Source organism: Schistocerca nitens, chromosome 10 (assembly GCF_023898315.1).
Source record: "Schistocerca nitens isolate TAMUIC-IGC-003100 chromosome 10, iqSchNite1.1, whole genome shotgun sequence".
NCBI lineage: Eukaryota > Metazoa > Arthropoda > Insecta > Orthoptera > Acrididae > Schistocerca > Schistocerca nitens.
Window position 1 is genome coordinate 155,384,582 of NC_064623.1, and position 19,624 is coordinate 155,404,205.

At 42.4% G+C, this 19,624-nt stretch overlaps 1 protein-coding gene across 1 annotated transcript in view; it reads right to left on the minus strand.

The window, feature by feature from the left end:
* LOC126209954 (serine/threonine-protein kinase MARK2-like) overlaps positions 1-12,854 on the minus strand; it is a 549,374-nt gene extending 536,520 nt beyond the window's left edge. Inside the window, exon 1 of the mRNA XM_049939069.1 lies at positions 12,137-12,854. Within this exon, the coding sequence (XP_049795026.1) occupies positions 12,137-12,379 (243 nt within the window). The 5' untranslated portion in view covers positions 12,380-12,854. The remainder of the gene's footprint in view (positions 1-12,136) is intronic.
* Between the last annotated feature and the right edge of the window lie 6,770 nt (positions 12,855-19,624).

Genomic DNA, 19,624 nt, shown 5'->3' on the forward strand with positions numbered 1-19,624 from the left:
GGTGATTCAAAAAGAATACCACAACTTTAAAAATGTGTATTTAATGAAAGAAACATAATATAACCTTCTGTTATACATCATTACAAAGAGTATTTAAAAAGGTTTTTTTTTTCACTCAAAAACAAGTTCAGAGATGATCAATATGGCCCCCTCCAGACACTCGAGCAATATCAACCCGATACTCCAACTCGTTCCACACTCTCTGTAGCACATCAGGCGTAACAGTTTGGATAGCTGCTGTTATTTCTCGTTTCAAATCATCAATGGTGGCTGGGAGAGGTGGCTGAAACACCATATCCTTAACATACACCCATAAGAAAAAATCGCAGGGGGTAAGATCAGGGCTTCTTGGAGGCGTGCTACATTTTCATCACTCGTTCTCGGCCGTCCACAACTTTTCCCTTTGCACAAACACCCATCCTCTGTAAACTGTTTATACCAACGTTTAATACACCACCTATCAGGAGGTTTAATACCATACTTCGTTCGAAATGCACGCTGAACAACTGTCGTCGATTCACTTCTGCCGTACTCAGGAACACAAAAAGCTTTCTGTTGAGCGGTCGCCATCTTAGCATCAACTGACGCTGACGCCTAGTGAACAGCGCCTCAAGCGAACAAATGTACAACTAAATGAAACTTTATAGCTCCCTTAATTCGCCGACAGATAGTGCTTAGCTCTGCCTTTTGTCGTTGCAGAGTTTTAAATTCCTAAAGTTGTGGTATTCTTTTTTAATCACCCTGTATATCTAGAAACATGCACATAATGCCATAAATCAGTACTTCTGACAACAGAGTTAAGGCAATATGGAATATAGTGAAGCAAGAGACAGGACAATCTACGAGGATAACATTACTATTGAATTGAATGGAAGGGTTATAAATTACAATTCACAGATATTGACTGGCGACTCCGTGGAGTGCTATGTGCACGACGACCATATATGTTAAATTAAAAGGAAGGTCAGCGTTGGCCGTAATATTGATGTTTTATTGATAGCAGAATCGATTTTCGATCACATGGTGCTTATTGTGATCACTTCTCAGTTTGGGTTATTGATAACTTGATGCCAGTGTCTCAGTTTAATTTGTACAGCACTGACGATCATCATGTGATCGAAAATCGATTCTGCTATCAATAAAACATCAATATTACGGCCAACGCTGACCTTCCTTTTAATTTTTAATTCACAGATAGCAAATGTATTTAATAATAATTTCTTAAATATAGTAGAAAGCATAAGGACCAACAGTTCAAGAGAAACATCACAGCAATATGTTGAAGTAACTCTCATAAAATTACATCATATGAATATACCACCGACTTCTACTTCTGAAGTCAAGAGGGTCACACATTCTCTCAAGAATAAAAGCTCTTCTGGTTTTGATGGTGTTTCAATAGAGTACTAAAGAGTTGTTCCCATATAATAAGTCCGGTATTGGCCGAAATATGTACAGCATCACTTAACTCAATGCATTTTTCCAAAGAACCTGAAATACGCCGTTGTTCAACCACTCTTTAAGAAAGGTGAAGAGAGACGTCAGTACCTACCGACCTATTTAACTTCTGACATTCTCCAAAATTTTTGAGGAAGTGACGAATTCTAGAATGGTATCTCACCTTGGCAACAATAATATCCTCAGCAAATTACAATTTGGGTTTCGGAAGGGTTGCTCTACTGAGAATGCCATTTACATGTTCACACACCAGATTACAAGCACTAAATAACAAAATAGCACCGGTAGGTATTTTCTGTGACCTACTCAAATCATAGTATACTCCTAGATAAATTTGAAGTTTTATGGTATTGACGGTATAGCCAACAAATGGATCATGTCATATCTAACTAAAAGGATGCAGGGTGTTGCACTTGCGTTAGTAGTAATTCAACCAACGGAATCCAGGGATATAATTCCGACTGGGGAGAAATCAGGTATGGGGTTCCCCAAGGCTCAGTCTTAGGTCCACTACTGTTTCTCTCATGCGTAAATGATCTACCGCCTAATATACAACAAGCAGAATTAGTTCCTTTTGCAGATGACACCAGAAATACAGAAATGGAAGAAATGGTGAATAAAGTTCTCAAAAGTATCATTGACTGATTTTCTGCGAATGGTCTCACCCTGAATTTCTCAGAAACACATCATATTCAGTACTGCACCTCTAGGGGTACTGCACCAGTGTAACACGTGATGAAATAATACATAGGGTGGAAACTTCAAAAGTCTTAGGTGTCCATATTGATGATAATTTAAATTGGAAAAAACGCATTTTGGAACTCTTAAAACAACTTAGTTCGGCCACATTTGCACTTAGAATCACAGCAAATTTGGGCGAGAGAGAAATCAGTAGTAGACATATTTTGCTTATTTTCATTCAGTAATGTCATATGGAATAATGTTCTGGGGTAACTCATCTTTAAGAAAGAAGGTCTTCATTGCGTAAAAACGTGCTGTAAGAATAGTATGTGGTGCTCATCCGTGATCACCTTCTAGGCATCTGTTTAAGGAGTTGGGCATTCTGACTACTGTTTCACAGTATATTTATTCCCTCATGAAGTTTGTGGTAAATAATCCACTACATAATTACAATACTAGAAGAATTCATGACTCAACATTAAGGTTGTCTTTAGAACAGAAAGGGGTGCACACACTGCAACAAAAAATTTTGACCACTTACCCAGTGACATAAAATGTCTAACAGAGAGCAAGGTGAAATTTGATAATAAATTGAAAAAGCTTTTCCTTGACAACTTCTATTCCATACACGAATTTCTAGGTTTGTAATATGTAAAAGGTGGTGGGTAGGAATTGCTAACTCAATCTGTAATCTTGTTTTTTATTTCGGGGAAAAAAAGTTATATAGTGATGTTTAAAGTACAAAAAATGTTTCAAATGGCTCTGAGCACTATGGGACTTAACTTCTGAGGTCATCAGTCCCCTAGAACTTAGAACTACTTAAACCTAACTAACCTAAGGACATCACACACACCCATGCCCGAGGCATGATTCGAACCTGCCACCGTAGCGGTCGCGCGGTTCCAGACTAGCGCCTAGAACCGCTCCGCCACCCTGGCCGGCGTTTAGAGTACAAACAGATGTACAAATTAATTTGTAATATGAATGTAAAATGACTTGTTCCACATCATGACGATTTATCGTGCAAAATGGGACATAAAAGTTATTCACTAATTACCTCACTATCACTATCTCCCTCTTACTCGTTGTTATTTCCCCTGTCTTATTATCGCTGGCTCTCATCCACTTCCACTTTCTCTTACTCCTCTCCCATTGGCAGTCTCCTCCACTCTCTTCCTAGCGCTGCCGATCTCCTTTCTTCTTCCTATACGTCCTTTTCTCCTTCATTCTTTTCCCAACACAGCCTTTGTCTCATTCCTTCTTCCTATACCACAACCACGTTCCGCTATCTGCCAGTATTTACTACTTTTCCGTCTCTTTTCCACTGCCACTGTCTTCTTCTATCTCAGCATTCAGCATAAAAAAGCGCGGATATGTTTACATTCCAAATTTTTGGGGGAAATTTTTAAAAGTGCTGAGGAAGGGAGCATATTTGCCTTGCTTGTGCTCCGATAGGAGCATTTTTGCGCGGGTTCCTTCTTTTCCCTGCTACAGCAGGCCACATCACACGTACGAAAACAACTTTGCCTGTAATTAAAATTTTGATACTTTGGTTTTGTGAAATTGAAATAACTTAAAAATACATAATTTTACATCCGAGTCAGAATTTTACGTGCACAAAAATTTTGCATGTGCTTCTGTACTACAACTTGGAGCTCCCAGAAGATAACGGAGACACTTTACAGCATATTTATCCGTGCTGTGTCACTCTATGAACTACGTTTCCGCCTCACACTGGATTTTACGTATGCAACTAGATCAACTTTGAACCTCTTCTATCTCGGAAACAGATGAAAATGTTAAGAAAATTTTCAAGGTTGTTCGAAATCTGGATCTTATGATTACATCGTAAAGATATCAGCCACTTGCTGTGTGTAGTCGTCTTGGAATCCGCGGCGTGGTTTCGGAACCCAAAAACCATATTTCTTCGGCCTATGGACTAAAAACTGTCTTCGAACTTCCCTTAAGGAGCATCGCATAACACATCCGGCGTTTAAAGAACCAGTTGCTGTAAGACGATCCCTCTGTTGGATATACAAATAGTGCCTACACCAAGGGATATCCAAAACACTCGACCGTGCCTTTCTATCACCAACAGAATTCCGTATTTATGCGCGTTGTTTATGGAATCAAAACAACAAAACGCCCAAAAATTCCATTTGGCAAAATGAATCACATAAAAAATCTTAGCAATGCTATCAATTCGAGGATCGTAAGCGGGAAGGATGACTGTCGGTGTAAAACCGTATGAACCAAATTTCTGTATTCTAAACGTTGTGATCACCACGCTATGTACATAACCACATTGTCTGTTTAAGTACGCCTCCGTAGCATAACGGTAGCGTTACACCCTACTACGCAGGGGGCCCTGGTTCGATTCTCGGTAGGGGACTGGGTTTTTTGTGTCCTCCAATATAATTTTTATTATCATTGACGCCGATGTGGCGTCACCTAAAATGAACTTGCAATACGACGGCCGAACTCCCCCGAATGGGGCCTCCCAGCCAACAATGCCGTACGATCATTTCATTTCATTTGTCTCTTGAATATTTGTCGTAGTACCGCGCGACAAAAAAACTGTTGAATGGGGCAGCTGTTCCTGGACCTTTTCCTCGTTCAGTTTATACATTTCGAGCAGCGTTTATGCATTCTCTTTCGTTTATGCAGGCAACGAACAATAATCAAGAATTAATCGACTGATCTCCTTCGTATCAGAATTACACTTCTTAGAATTCCTCCACTTCTTCTTCAGGTGTTAGGGTCTTGCCTATTACTTTCCTTTTTTCATTCCACCAAACAGATACTGTAATTCTTCGTCACTTTCATCGACGATAGCAAAATCATTAGCGAATCTTGTCATTGATATCCTTTTCACCCTGTAATCTAAACTCCCTGTTGAACATTTATTTTATTTCCTCGTTCCTTCTTCGATGTATAGAATGAACAGCAGGGGAGACAGACTAGATCCCTGTCTTAACCCTTTTTAATGCGAGCACATCATTCTTGGCCTTCCAGACTTACTGTTCCTCTTGGTTCATGTACATGTTGTATATTTAGAATACCTTGTCACACCCGCACATGAGGTTTACTCTAGATACAGACAAATGATGTACACAGATGAATGGTGGTGTCAGAAACCGTATCCGATTACCAAATTGGACCAACACTGCCGAAAGCAATGTAACAACGTCAAGACCGCCCATGCCCCAACCCCTGCTGTCAGACAAAGGAAAAAATGTAGTGTAGCCAGGTAGTTTTCTTTCAAGAAAATGATTTAAAAGTCGATGTTATGTACGATTTTAACTGGGTAGTAACTGGGACTCCCTTACGGCTACTTACAAATCTTCCATAATATTTAAAATATTCCATACCTCACAGTGTAACCCCCCCCCCAATGCCTATAAACTATCGTATGGGCCTCTTTGAACGATGTCCGAGTCCGTACACAAACGAGAAAAGCCACAGTGTCTCCATTGTTGGTGGTTCGTTTCTACTTTATCTCTCCACTTCTTCACCGGCCTCTACTGATCTCTATTGGTACATAATTCATTACTATTTTAGGCGCACTATTTTATTTCATTCTTGTGACATGATCTCGCTATTTCTATACTCCTTGACCTAGCTCTTCTCTGATTGTTGTACTCTTAATCGTTTCAGATACTCTATAGCCATAGTTCTTTTCAGCTATTTTGTCCAGGTCTCACTTCCAAAAAGAATACCGGTATCGCTTTTGTGGAGTTTCTTTTATACCCTTTTCACTCAGCGCTCTTCCTTGGAATTCTTCCATGAGCTGCCTTCTCCACGGTGTGGTATGGTGGTTTTACGTTAATTCGCTCCACTTAAAAATACTAGATACTTGAAGGAAGTGAATAATTCCAGTGACTAATCGCCTATTGCGTAGTAGAAACTTGTGGTGTAGTTTCAACAACAGCCATTGCTTTTCTCAACTGAATCCATTGTTCCACCACTTCATCCAGCAACAAACTGAACATAGTAGGCGACATCCATCTCTCTTGCGAACCGTCTTTATTTCAGAGCTTTCCAATGCTGAACTGTACACTGTCCTAATAGTGAGATCCCTTTATAGTTACCCAGTACCTTTCTGTCACCCTCCTTACGTACTGAAATAACGAGGGCTCTCTTCCAATCTTTCTATATATTTCTGTTCATCAAGCTATCCATTATTATTTTGTAGGGTATCTTCCATCGCCACACCATCCTATTTAATGTCCTCAGTGCACATAACGTCATTACCTGCAGCCTTACTGTTCAGGAGAGCCTTAATTGTGTACAAGAATGTAAGAGGGAGCTAATCCACACTAGCAAGGGACTAAGATATTTTGAGATTTATTGCCATTCGCAGCTATTCTAAAATCTTTCTTTTGTATAGTGGAAGAGTTAAGGTGGGTACAAATTATTAACATATTTTGCGGTAATAAATATATATTAGTAGTAGTATCTGTGTGTCAATAACGGACTTTTACAGATTTGTGGGTTAGCTCCATCTCGCATTCTAGCACAGAATTGCTGTTACCACTGCCATTCTGGTCGGAGTGTGCCCTCCGTCATTTTCCCTCTTATGCTGCAGCTTTGCCATTTCTGTAGGGGGTTCCAGTCTCGCCAGATTGTCGACGTACTTTCTTATTTTCTCACATACATTTTTCGCTCCTCCTTTCAGTTCACCATTATAGCCTTTCACAAAGGGCTCTCTCACTTCATAGCTCTTTATCGCGTTTCTCATCTCCTTAAAGAAGGCTCCTATTTTGTTTTCTTGAATCCATCATCCGCTTCTTCTGACTCTTCATTCCACCTGTTTCTCCTGGCATCTTCTATTATTTTAGCGGTTCTTCTTCTCATAAACTCAGATTTTTCACGCCCTTTTCTTTCTCGGTTGTCTGCCAAACCCTCCTCCCTTTTTTCTTCTACAATCAACTGCTTCTCCACACTCATCCATCCAGAACTCTCGTCTTATTCCCTCATTACTTAGGGAAAGCCATTCCGTTTCCACTTTGATCATGTCCCTCACATTTTCTCGGGTGTTTTTCTATTGTAAGGTTCCTTCAATCTCATCTTTCTATATATTTCTGTTCATCAAGCTATCCATTATTATTTTGTAGGGTATCTTCCATCGCCACACCATCCTATTTAATGTCCTCAGTGCACATAACGTCATTACCTGCAGCCTTACTGTTCAGGAGAGCCTTAATTGTGTACAAGAATGTAAGAGGGAGCTAATCCACACTAGCAAGGGACTAAGATATTTTGAGATTTATTGCCATTCGCAGCTATTCTAAAATCTTTCTTTTGTATAGTGGAAGAGTTAAGGTGGGTACAAATTATTAACATATTTTGCGGTAATAATAATCTGTTCAGTGGTACTCAGTATGTTTTCATGCTTTTCTTTTTTGATATCTATTTGGCAGACATTTGCATTCAATTTCGGTGAAGTAGGCCTAACGGTCAGGCTCTATGTTACTGTTTTTTTGACTGATGTTCTTAATCTTCCCACCGAGCGAGGTGGCGCAGTGGTTAGACACTGGACTCGCATTCGGGAGGACGACGGTTCAATCCCGCGTCCGGCCATCCTGATTTAGGTTTTCCGTGATTTCCCTAAATCGCTCCAGGCAAATGCCGGGATGGTTCCTTTCAAAGGGCACGGCCGACTTCCTTCCCCATCCTTCCCTAATCCGATGAGACCGATGACCTCGCTGTCTGGTCTCCTTCCCCAAACCAACCGATCTTAATCTTCCCGTACGTCGCTTCCCAGACCTCTTCAAATCGCTCAAGATATCGCACAAGGTTAAGGAAATACCTCAGTCGAGATACACATCTGAATATCGGGAGAAGATCGGTAATTAACCTCAGATCAAACTTACGTCATGCTGCCAAACAATTTTTCAGATTTATCTGATGAACTTAATTATCGCTTAGCAGTTCGATAGAAAAACTGCGATAATATTTACACATTACGTCGTAGCGCTGAGAAGCCTGATAAAAAGTTGAAATCAATATGTACATTGACGTCACACACCAGCTGTGAGACGATAATTGGTTTAAAGTTCAGTCGACGATGTTCTTACAGCTGGGAGTAGCAAACCGGCAGTCTCCTTTTCAAAGGAAAAGGGGGGGGGGGGGGTCGAGTGCCTTAAGCGATAAACAGCACAAATTACTCTTAGGGCAAGACCGGAAAATTTTAATTTTACTACGGGAATTAAAAGTCGCAGTTTTACTTTAGAGCATTGTTGGTGTCCCATATAGCAACAATTATTAAATGGCAGCAAATGCCACTACGGAGCTAACGTAACATTATTGACTCGAGAAGGAAGTAAATACGGCCGACCGTCAGTGTGTTGTTCGACTACTTAAACGGCAAAATTACTCTTTCCATTATTTTATGCACTTTTAAATTCTGGAATCTTTACACAACCTTTTTACCGCGTAGTCATCTACATCCGCATGAATGCTCTGCAAAACACGTTAAGTACCGTACCTCGCACAAGGTTTATCAGACTCAGACTTTGATTTGCTTTCACCACAATGTTTTCTGTGTGTTCTTTCCCATTTAAATTGTTCGTAATCGCAATTCCTAGGTGTTTAGTTAAATTTTCGGCATTTAGATCACACTATTGTGTAACCGAAGTTTAAGGATTCCTTTTAGTACTCATCTGACCTCCCACTTTTCATTATTTCCGATGAAATGCCAATTTTCGTACCATTCACAATCTTTTTTAAATCGTTTTGGTATTTGTTTTTATCTTGTAATGAATTTACTAGACGGTAAACGACGGCATCTTCCGCAAACAACCTAAGACGTCGGCTCAGATTCTACCCTAAATCGTTTATATAAATAAGGAACAGCAAAGGGCCTATAAAACTACTTTGAGGAACGCCAGAAACCACTCCTGTTTTGCTCTATGACTTTCAGAGAGTTACAACGAACTGTGTGTCTGACAGGAAATCTCGTATCTAGCCACGTAAGTGGCAGCACGCAGTTTAGCCGCTTGGGTTGTACAGTGTCAAAAGCCTTTTAGAAATCCGGAATCAATTTGAAATTCCTTGTCAACAGCACTCAACGCTTTCTGTATGTTAAGAGCTAGTTGTGTTTCACAAGAAGGATGTTATCTAAATCCGTGTTGACTACGTGTCAATAGACCGTTCTCTTCAATATGTATTCTACAATCCTGCTGTATATCGACGTTAATGATGTTGTTGTTGTCTTCAGTCCTGAGACAGGTTTGATGCAGCTCTCCATGCTACTCTATCCTGTGCAAGCTTCTTCATCTCCCAGTACCTACTGCAACCTACATCCTTCTGAATCTGCTTAGTGTATTCATCTCTTGGTCTCCCTCTACGATTTTTACCCTCCACGCTGCCCTCCAATACTAAATTGGTGATCCCTTGATGCCTCAGAACATGTCCTACCAACCGATCCCTTCTTCTGGTCAAGTTGTGCCACAAACTCCTCTTCTCCCCAATTCTATTCAATACCTCATTAGTTATGTGATCAACCCATGTAATCTTCAGCATTCTTCTGTAGCACCACATTTCGAAAGCTTCTATTCTCTTCTTGTCCAAACTATTTATCGTCCATGTTTCACTTCCATACATGGCTACACTCCATACAAATACTTTCAGAAATGACTTCCTGACACTTAAATCTATATTCGATGTTAACAAATTTCTCTTCTTCAGAAACGCTTTCCTTGCCACTGCCAGTCTACATTTTATATCCTCTCTACTTCAACCATCATCAGTTATTTTGCTCCCCAAATAGCAAAACTCCATTACTACTTTAAGTGTCTCATTTCCTAATCTAATTCCCTCAGCATCACCCGACTTAATTCGACTACATTCCATTATCCTCGTTTTGCTTTTGTTGATGTTCATCTTATATCCTCCTTTCAAGACGCTATCAATTCCATTCAACTGCTCCTCCAAGTCCTTTGCTGTCTCTGACAGAATTACAATGTCATCGGCGAACCTCAAAGTTTTTATTTCTTCTCCATGGATTTTAATACCTACTCCGAATTTTTCTTTTTTTTTTCCTTTACTGCTTGCTCAATATACAGATTGAATAACATCGGGGAGAGGCTACAACCCTGTCTTACTCCCTTCCCAACAACTGCTTCCCTTTCATGTCCCTCGACATTAATGATACGGGCCTATAATTTAGTGAATGACTCCCACTACCCTTCTTGATTATTAGTGTAACCTGTGCAACTTTCCAATCTTTGGGTACGGATATTTCGTCGAGCGAGTGGTTTTATATGATCGTTAAGTATAGATTCTATGCGTTAAAATTCATAACTTGATGCATGGTTTATATACAGCCGTCGTTTTCTGAAAACGTTCGTCATATGTCTGCACCATTCATTCCATATAAAATAGTTTTGTCTTCTCAGTTTATAACATGATGCTCGTGTTACCATAACTTCTGTATAAACACATTTTGCCGTCTACTCGTATCCACTTGCGAAATGTATACATATTATAGATACATTAAGTAAAGCAACCTTCTTTCTTCGACTGCAAACCATATGTGGAGAACATGTCAACAATACGTTTACTTTCCAACGATTGTAACACGCACGTAAAATAACTTTTCTTATTGCAGACAAACATGACAAGAAGATAATTAGGAAACCACCAATTGATCTTTTTCGCAGAATCTGTAGGTGACTATATGGAAGCATTTCCGTTCCATCTTTTTTTAACCTGTGCTACAAGCATGCGAGTGGAATGCATAAGAAGCCGGCACCGATTTTGAATACCGGCATACCTCTTACCGTTGCGTACACGTTCATAGCTCGGAAAGGTATAGCATGTCTTTCACGTGCCGCTAAATGCAGTGCTCGAAATATAGCTGTAGACTTTTCTTCCACTACATAGTTTTCATTTTACCTACTATTACGATGAGGTTTAGCGTTGAGAAATTCCTACTTGGCGTTTAAAGACCTAACAAGATCTATTTGATCTCGATGTTTCCACGCTAGAAAGACAATTGCTATAAATTTTCTAGCCTTGGCCATTCCTATATCCGTATACATTACTTTGAAACCTAGCCAGCCAAACATATATAAAAAAAAGTGCTCAAGTGCCAATTCAGTGAAGCAGAAACAATTACATGTCGGTAACACTTATAATTCATCAGACTAATTCGCCATGTTGAAAACAAAGAGGATGCGCTTTCACCATTTGACAACACCCGGTTTTTTCTGTACGTAAACATTTCTTGTTAAAGTGAGACTGTTTTTGAAGCTGTGAAAGAATGTTAACTGATACTTATACACAGTCTGAACGACGTATTCGTGTTAACAATATTATTCGTACACAAACTCTGACAGTCAACTCCGCCTAAACAAAAAGTTTAGGGAACAGAAGTAATATGTTGTTACAGAGGTATGCCTATTTCTAAAGTATATCCTAGCTTTCTTTTTGTTTGATCTACGGATCTGCAGAGACCTTTTTTGCATTGCATAGGCCGAAATGATATTTACTTAACGTCAAATTTTACATCACATACGTCGGGGAGTAGGTTTCTAAATGTCCTATGGTTCATTAAACAAAGTGAACAACTGAAATTAAATTACTTCCTTATAGCTGGTAGAGTGTGATGGCGAAATAAAGGTTGTGGTAAGGGACTGAGGTCTACGCTTAATCTTCTGTTTATGTTCGAGTGCCATATTTTACGCATTTCAGTCTTTTGTTTATAAGACCTAAAACAGCCAGGTGAATCCAGAAAAATTTATATTACATAATAATATCTGTAGCTAATTATTTCAGGTGGGAAGGGGGTGCAACATCATACGCTAGCCAACCAATTATGTTTCTTTTTGTAAATATCCAGCTAACCGAAGTCTCCGACGAGTATTATTGTGCATACTTTGTACGTACATTGTACATAATCTATAAAGATTGTAAGAGGGCAGTACTGTGTAAGTTTTTACACATCCAACGTAATTTGTGTGATTGGCATTACGACGGTCTGACGTCTTACCTCCGTCTTGGTGATGCGATGTCTGGCCAGTTTGACGACGGCGAAGTTGCCCTTGCCGATGGTGCGTTCGATGTCGTAGAAACCCACGCGGATGGGCGTCGCTCCCGAAGAGGCGGCGGCTGTGGCGGCGGAAGTGGGCGGCGGCGACGACGACGCGACCGTAGACGCCGCCATGGGCGCCGAGGCCGGCGGCTGCTGCAGCGGGAGGTGCGCTCGGCCGTCGCACGAGGACATGATGACCATGACGTCGACGCCCTCAGAGCTGCGACTCGCGCGCCGACGCGCGTCTGTTGGGCCGGCTGTGTGCGTGCAGCGGCGTGGGTGGCGGGGGCGGCGTCATCGCAGCGCGACGCGCCGGTGGGCGGAAGTAATAAACGAGAAACTGCCGTACGTCCGCGACGGTGCACAGCTAGTGACCGCCGGGGTCCTTCACACTGCGGTTCACTTATGCAGAGACGGAGCGGTTTTGTCACGCGGCACCAGGTCAGAGCCGTTTAAAGGCCCTCCATCAATCAACTACGGTATACGTCACGCGTGTAATTTTTCTGCTGCAGCGAAATGCTAGATGCAATAATAACAAAACATAATTGTACTGATAGGAGCGCTATAGTGATGGAGGAAGCCGAGCGAAAGAATGTGTATAAAAAAAAATAAAAGTTAACGGAAATAAACGCGACCGCGAGGGTATGGGACGAGAGTCGCTAACACCCACCCGATCCTTCCCCGCGGCCGGCCGGCACCAGACTGACGGCAGATGCGCGAGCGTCGCCCGGCGGAGCGCTCGCAGCGCCGCCGGCGGCAGCGCCGCGAGCTAGCGCCGGGTAGATGACTGACGCAAACCGTGACGTCAGCGTGCCGTGTTTGCGCCCGGTATCAGCGTATGGCGGCGTGAGCTCGGTACACAGGAGACCGAAAATACGCCGGCCTCGCCACGACCTGCGGGTGGAGACACGCATGCGAGCTGCCGCAGCTGCACACCATATAAACAAATGGAAGTCGCACGTTTGGTTATTTCTGGGCTGCTCCGGCCGGCGCATTTTCACGGAAAGTACACTAATTCGGTGTACTGTAAGCAGCACCTGGTGAAATTTGCGCCCGGAAAAGGTGAGGGGGGTCCAACATTCCCTCAGTCCAAACTCACAAGCTCCACAACTTTCGTGGCAAGTAGAAGAGTCGAGGCGGTTTTGACGAGGATGGGTTAATGACTACCCAAAAAAAAAGTTTCTTTCGTAAACAGCTCACATTTTTTTCGACATAGTCCCCTTGGAGGGATACACACTAGGCGCACCGATCCTCCCCATTTTCACCACATCGGAAAAATGGGTTCTGTCCAACTCTGCAAGATACTCGTTGACTGCAATTATCAGTTCCTCATTTAATGAAAGCTTCTTCCCAGCAAGCCAAAGTTTTAAGTTAGAGAACAGGAAGAAGTAAGCTGGGACTATATCTGGTGAACAGGGTGGATAATCAACCAATTCAAACCGCAGTTCATATACTTTCGCCATTGTTATCGCTGATGTGTGGGATGGTGCTCTATCCCGGTGAAAGAGCACTTTTTTTGCGTGGCAACCTTGGTATTTTTTCAGCCAACGCAACTCTCAGACGATCCATCAATGACGCAAAATAGGGTCTAGTTATGGTTCTGCTTTTTTCCAAGTAATCTATGAGGATTATTTCTTCAGGATGCCCCCCCCCCCCAAATGATGTTTCCCTTCTTAGTGTAATATTTCTGGCTTAGTCAGCCAACATATATTAGGCTCCAAGAAGCTGTTCCCAGAGCACTGGAGCCGGCCGGGGTGACCGAGCGGTTCTAGGCGCTACGGGCTCTGAGCACTATGGGACTTAACATCTTAGGTCATCAGTCCCCTAGAACTTAGAACTACTTAAACCTAACTAACTTAAGGACATCACACACATCCATGCCCGAGGCAGGATTCGAACCTGCGACCGTAGCGGTCCCGCGGTTCCGGACTGCAGCGCTAGAACCGTACGGCCACCACGGCCGGCCCTAGGCGCTTACAGTCTGGAACCACGCGACCGCTACGGTCGCAGGTTCGAATCCTGCCTCGGGCATGGATGTGCGTGATGTCCTTAGGTTAGTTAGGTTTAAGTAGTTCTAAGTTCTAGGGGACTGATGACAGAAGTTAAGTCCCATAGTGCTCAGAGCCATTTGAACCAGAGCAGTGGAGATGCAAGAAGTATATAGACACGAAATGTGGTGTGAGGTACCTGTGACAGATGTTAGATTCGGTACCATTCTCGTGAAAAAGACCGCCTGCATAATGCTACTGCTCTGTGATTGGCTGCTGTGTTCGGAGCAAGGGCGCCGAAACGTTAAAGTGTAGTTATTATTACTAGTTAAACTACTCATTGGGATGGCTTCACTTTTTAATATAAAAATATCTCAACAGCTATCAGTCAGTCATTTTAGAATTGTTAAAAACAATTTAAATAAAAAACAAAAGACTGACGAAATTGCAGACGAAGCACTTCGGAAGCGTTTGGGTCACTCCTTTTCTGGTATGGCGCGCGAAGTGTTTCGGGCAGTTCGTCACTCTGGATTAGGCAGTCGAGAAGAACAGACATGTTGTCTGTCGTAGGATGTGTTTCCAATTTTTTATTTAAGTTCCTGTTCGTCACTCTGGATTAGGCAGTCGAGAAGAACAGACATGTTGTCTGTCGTAGGATGTGTTTCCAATTTTTTATTTAAGTTCCTGTTCGTCACTCTGGATTAGGCAGTCGAGAAGAACAGACATGTTGTCTGTCGTAGGATGTGTTTCCAATTTTTATTTAAGTTCGGTTCGTCACTCTGGATTAGGCAGTCGAGATGTACAGTCATGTTGTCTGTGGCAGGATGTGTTTGCCAGTATTCAGTATTAAAAGATTCACTCCGATAGTCATGAGGCACAGACACGTGCCACAAATAGTGTAAAGATACATTTTCACAAACATTGTGTTTGCTATATCAGAAAGGGTTGTATTAAGATCATGTAGTCTTCTCGTGTGGCTATATTAAAATACGCGAGTGGCATCCCAAAGAAGTGATGCGTTATTTCAGAACAGAACCTCGCTAAAAGTCAGTTTCAGCCTCAAGATACAGAACCTACGACCTGCGTGCTGTTTTCTGCGCTGGGGACATCAGCTTGAAGACAGCAGGTTAGTGAACTATAAAAGAACCTTCGCATTCCACACAGTGCAGTGGAAACAACTAGGCTCCTGACGTGTACTGCATGCACAGAACAAATGTGCTCAGTGACGTCATCTGCAGTAAAGGAGGATGATCGTTGTTAACACCAACAATCAATTCATCCTTCCTTTCTTGCCGTACTAGGTGCATTTTCACCAGCCTTTGTCCTTTGTTCTAACAACCGTTTTGACGCTTGGTGTGTAATGATGGATCCAGGTTTCATCAAGAGTCACAAATCGGTGCAAAAGATCTTGCGCACTGCGATTAAACATAGCCATATATTGTGGTGCAATGTTGTGCCGGATGCCCTTTCGGTCGACTGTGAGCAATCGCAGCGCCCACCAAGCACCCAGCTTCTTCAATGTCATCTCTGCGAGCAGAATATTATGCACTAGCTCAGTCTCAGCAATCTCACAACTTTGTATTCAGCGGTGTTGTATTTCCATACCATGGGTTCTGTTATTGGTTAGCTCAACTGAACAGCCAGAGTGCTCTTCGTTTTCGGTACTTGTCCAACCACGCTTAAACTCATTAATCCAAAAATAAATGTTCTCCAGTGACGGCGGAAAGTCCACGCGAACTTCTTTAACTCTCTTTTGGTTTATGCGGCAGTCCAAACCTTCAAGAGAAAATGTTTGATAATAACACGAAACACGGTTTTCTCCAATACACTGACCATCCCAGACGGCCGTCAACAAGAAAAGGCACGCTGCACATTCTCGAAATTCTTTATACGATCGGCCGCGCGGGATTAGCCGAGCGGTGTGCCGGCACGGTAGCTCAGCGCCGGCACGGTAACTCAGCGTGTTCGGTCAGAGGGTTAGATGGCCCTCTGCAATAAAAAAACTCAGTTAATGGATCAACGACGAACTGAAACTGGTGTCTTGCGACGTCCGCACCGAGCAGATGCAACGAACAAAAACGAACAAAATAAGAAAAAAGAAATAAAAAAAGCGTGTTCGGTTAGAGGGTTTAGCTACCCTCTGTACGGGTCATCGGGTGTCCGCAACGAACAAATTCAACGAACAATGTAGAACAAAATGAGATCTTTCTTTTTTTTTTTTTTTTTTTTAAAAAAAAAGGCGGTCTAAGGCGCTGCAGTCATGGACTGTGCTGCTGGTCCCGGCGGAGGTTCGAGTCCTCCCTCGGCTCCCTCGGGCGTGGATGTGTGTGTGTTTGTCCTTAGGATAATTTAGGTTAAGTAGTGTGTAAGCTTAGGGACTGATGACCTTAGCAGTTAAGTCCCATAAGATTTCACACACATTTGAACATTTTTGAACTTTATACGATCCTTGGAATAATACAGTTTACCAGCCATGAAGGCGTAACAAAAATGATACAGTTCATTTTGTCGGTTTATTAGACTTATCAAACCACCCTCGTACTCGACCAAGAACTGTAATATTGTGGCCGAGCGGTTCGAGGCGCTACAGTCTGGTACCGCGCGACCGCTACGGTCGCAGGTTCGAATCCTGCCTCGGGCATGGGTGTGTGTGATGTCTTTAGGTTAGTTAGGTTTAATTAGTTCTAAGCTCTAAGGGACTGATGACCTTAGAAGTTAAGTCCCATAGTGCTCAGAGCCATTTGAACCATTTGTAATGTTGTGCAACACACCTGACTCTTCGGAATATACGTGACGTAGACGATAACTGCTTACGACGTAGCGCTGTGGTGTAGGGTAAGTCGAGACAAATAATTTCACACAGGGCATTTGCGGTCTATCAAGCCGGGAATAACCTCAAATTATCCTACGTAGCTGAGACGATTATTGCGTTAACATTATTCATTTAAACTTTACCATGAGGGTAATTAAAGAAAGTAAACATTTGCAAACGTTATAAAAAACTAATTAGTTCACATTCCGATCTCAACATAACCCTTGCAAGTTCGGTAGTTTCCTAGTAAGAGGATCAGACAAATAAAACAATTTTACTTTTAATTTTATGCTGTTAAAATTCACAATATTAGGACGTAATATTTATAAAAACGTCAATTTTAAATACGTACCTGCAAGAACAAACAGTTTTTAATATTCAAGGACAGTTTTAGACAAAATATCGCACGGAGATAGGCGGCTTTTGTAGCTCGATTTGACTTGTTTCCCGGCTCGATAGACCACAAATGTCTTGGATCAATTTCTTCGTCTCGGCTTCACCTGCACGACTGTGATACGTTGTAAGCAGTTATCGTTTATAATGGGTACTCCAAAATTCCCCTTACAGATTACCAGCACTTCTAGAGGGGACTCAGTAGGCAGTATTTTGAATTGGAGCCCATGTCCTTAAACCTACCATTTCCTTGCTACAACCGTTTGAGAACATGTTTGCTAGGTGGAAGGTGCTTACGTCGGATCGGCCGATGTCATGTGGCGTCCATCCTGCCCCTTATAGCTGCCCACGTCGTGTTGTGCCGACTCCACTGTAGCTTGAATGGATTTTTAAGTTTGTTCTACAGGCTGTTACAAAAAGGTACGGCCAAACTTTCAGGGAACATTCCTCACACACAAATAAAGAAAAGATGTTATGTGAACAAGTGTCCGCAAACGCTTAATTTCCATGTTACAGCTCATTTTAGTTTCGTCAGTATGTACTGTACTTCCTCGATTCACCGAGTGTTGGCCCAATTGAAGGAAGGTAATGCTGACTTCGGTGCTTGTATTGACATGCGACTCATTGCTCTAAAGTACTAGCATCAAGCACATCAGTACGTAGCATCAACAGGTTAGTGTTCATCACGAACATGGTTTTGCAGTCAGTGCAATGTTTACAAATGCGGAGTTGGCAGATGCCCATTTGATGTATGGATTAGCACGGGGCAATAGCCGTGGTGCGGTGCTTTCGTATCGAGACAGATTTCCAGAAAGAAGGTGTCCCGACAGGAAGACGTTCGAAGCAATTTATCGGCGTCTTAGGGAGCACGGAACATTCCAGCCTATGGCTCGCGACTGGGGAAGACCTAGAACGACGAGGACACCTGCAATGGACGAGGCAATTCTTCGTGCAGTTGACGATAACCCTAATGTCAGCGTCAGAGAAGTTGCTGCTGTATAAGGTAACGTTGACCACGTCACTGTATGGAGAGTGCTACGGGAGAACCAGTTGTTTCCGTACCATGTACAGCGTGTGCAGGCACTATCGGCAGCTGATTGGCCTCCACGGGTACACTTCTGCGAATGGTTCATCCAACAATGTGTCAATCCTCATTTCAGTGCAAATGTTCTCTTTACGGATGAGGCTTCATTCCAACGTGATCAAATTGTAAATTTTCGAGGCTTCATTCCAACGTGATCAAATTGTAAATTTTCACAATCAACATTTGTGGGCTGACGAGAATCCGCACGCAATTGTGCAATCACGTCATCAACACAGATGTTCTGTGAACGTTTGGGCAGGCATTGTTGGTGATGTGTTGATTGGGCCCCATGTTCTTCCACCTACGCTCAATGGAGCACGTTATCATGATTTCACACGGGATACTCTACCTGCGCTGCTAGAACATGTGCCTTTACAAGTACGACACAACATGTGGTTCATGCACGACGGAGCTCCTGCACATTTCAGTCGAAGTGTTCGTACGCTTCTGAACAACAGATTCGGTGACCGATGGATTGGTAGAGGCGGACCAATTCCATGGCCTCCACGCTCTCCTGACCTCAACCCTCTTGACTTTCATTTATGGGGGCATTTGAAAGCTCTTGTCTACGCAACACCGGTACCAAATTTAGAGACTCTTCGTGCTCGTATTGTGGGCGGCTGTGATACAATACGCCATTCTCCAGGGCTGCATCAGCGCATCAGGGATTCCATGCGACGGAGGGTGGATGCATGTATCCTCGCAAACGGAGGACATTTTGAACATTTCCTGTAACAAAGTGTTTGAAGTCAGGCTGGTACGTTTTGTTGCTGTGTGTTTCCACTCCATGATTAATGTGATTTGAAGAGAAGTAATAAAATGAGCTCTAACATGGAAAATAAGCGTTTCCGGACACATGTCCACATAACATATTTTCTTTCTTTTTGTGTGAGGAATGTTTCCTGAAAGTTTGGCCGTACCTTTTTGTAACACCCTGTATATGCCCGACTTCTAATTTCACCACACAAGTCTCCAGGGTTGAGCAGTTATTGCCCGATGACGACACGCAAGACAGTTTGTTAAAGCGGAGTTCGCCGTTATTAATTATGTTTTTAGATTTAATTTTATTACTCGTACAGAGACTCAACGTTCCTTTGTTTAACAGCGCGTCGTCCAAATAAGTATGAAATGCTAATGTCTCTGCAATACATAATGTCGACTATTGAGTT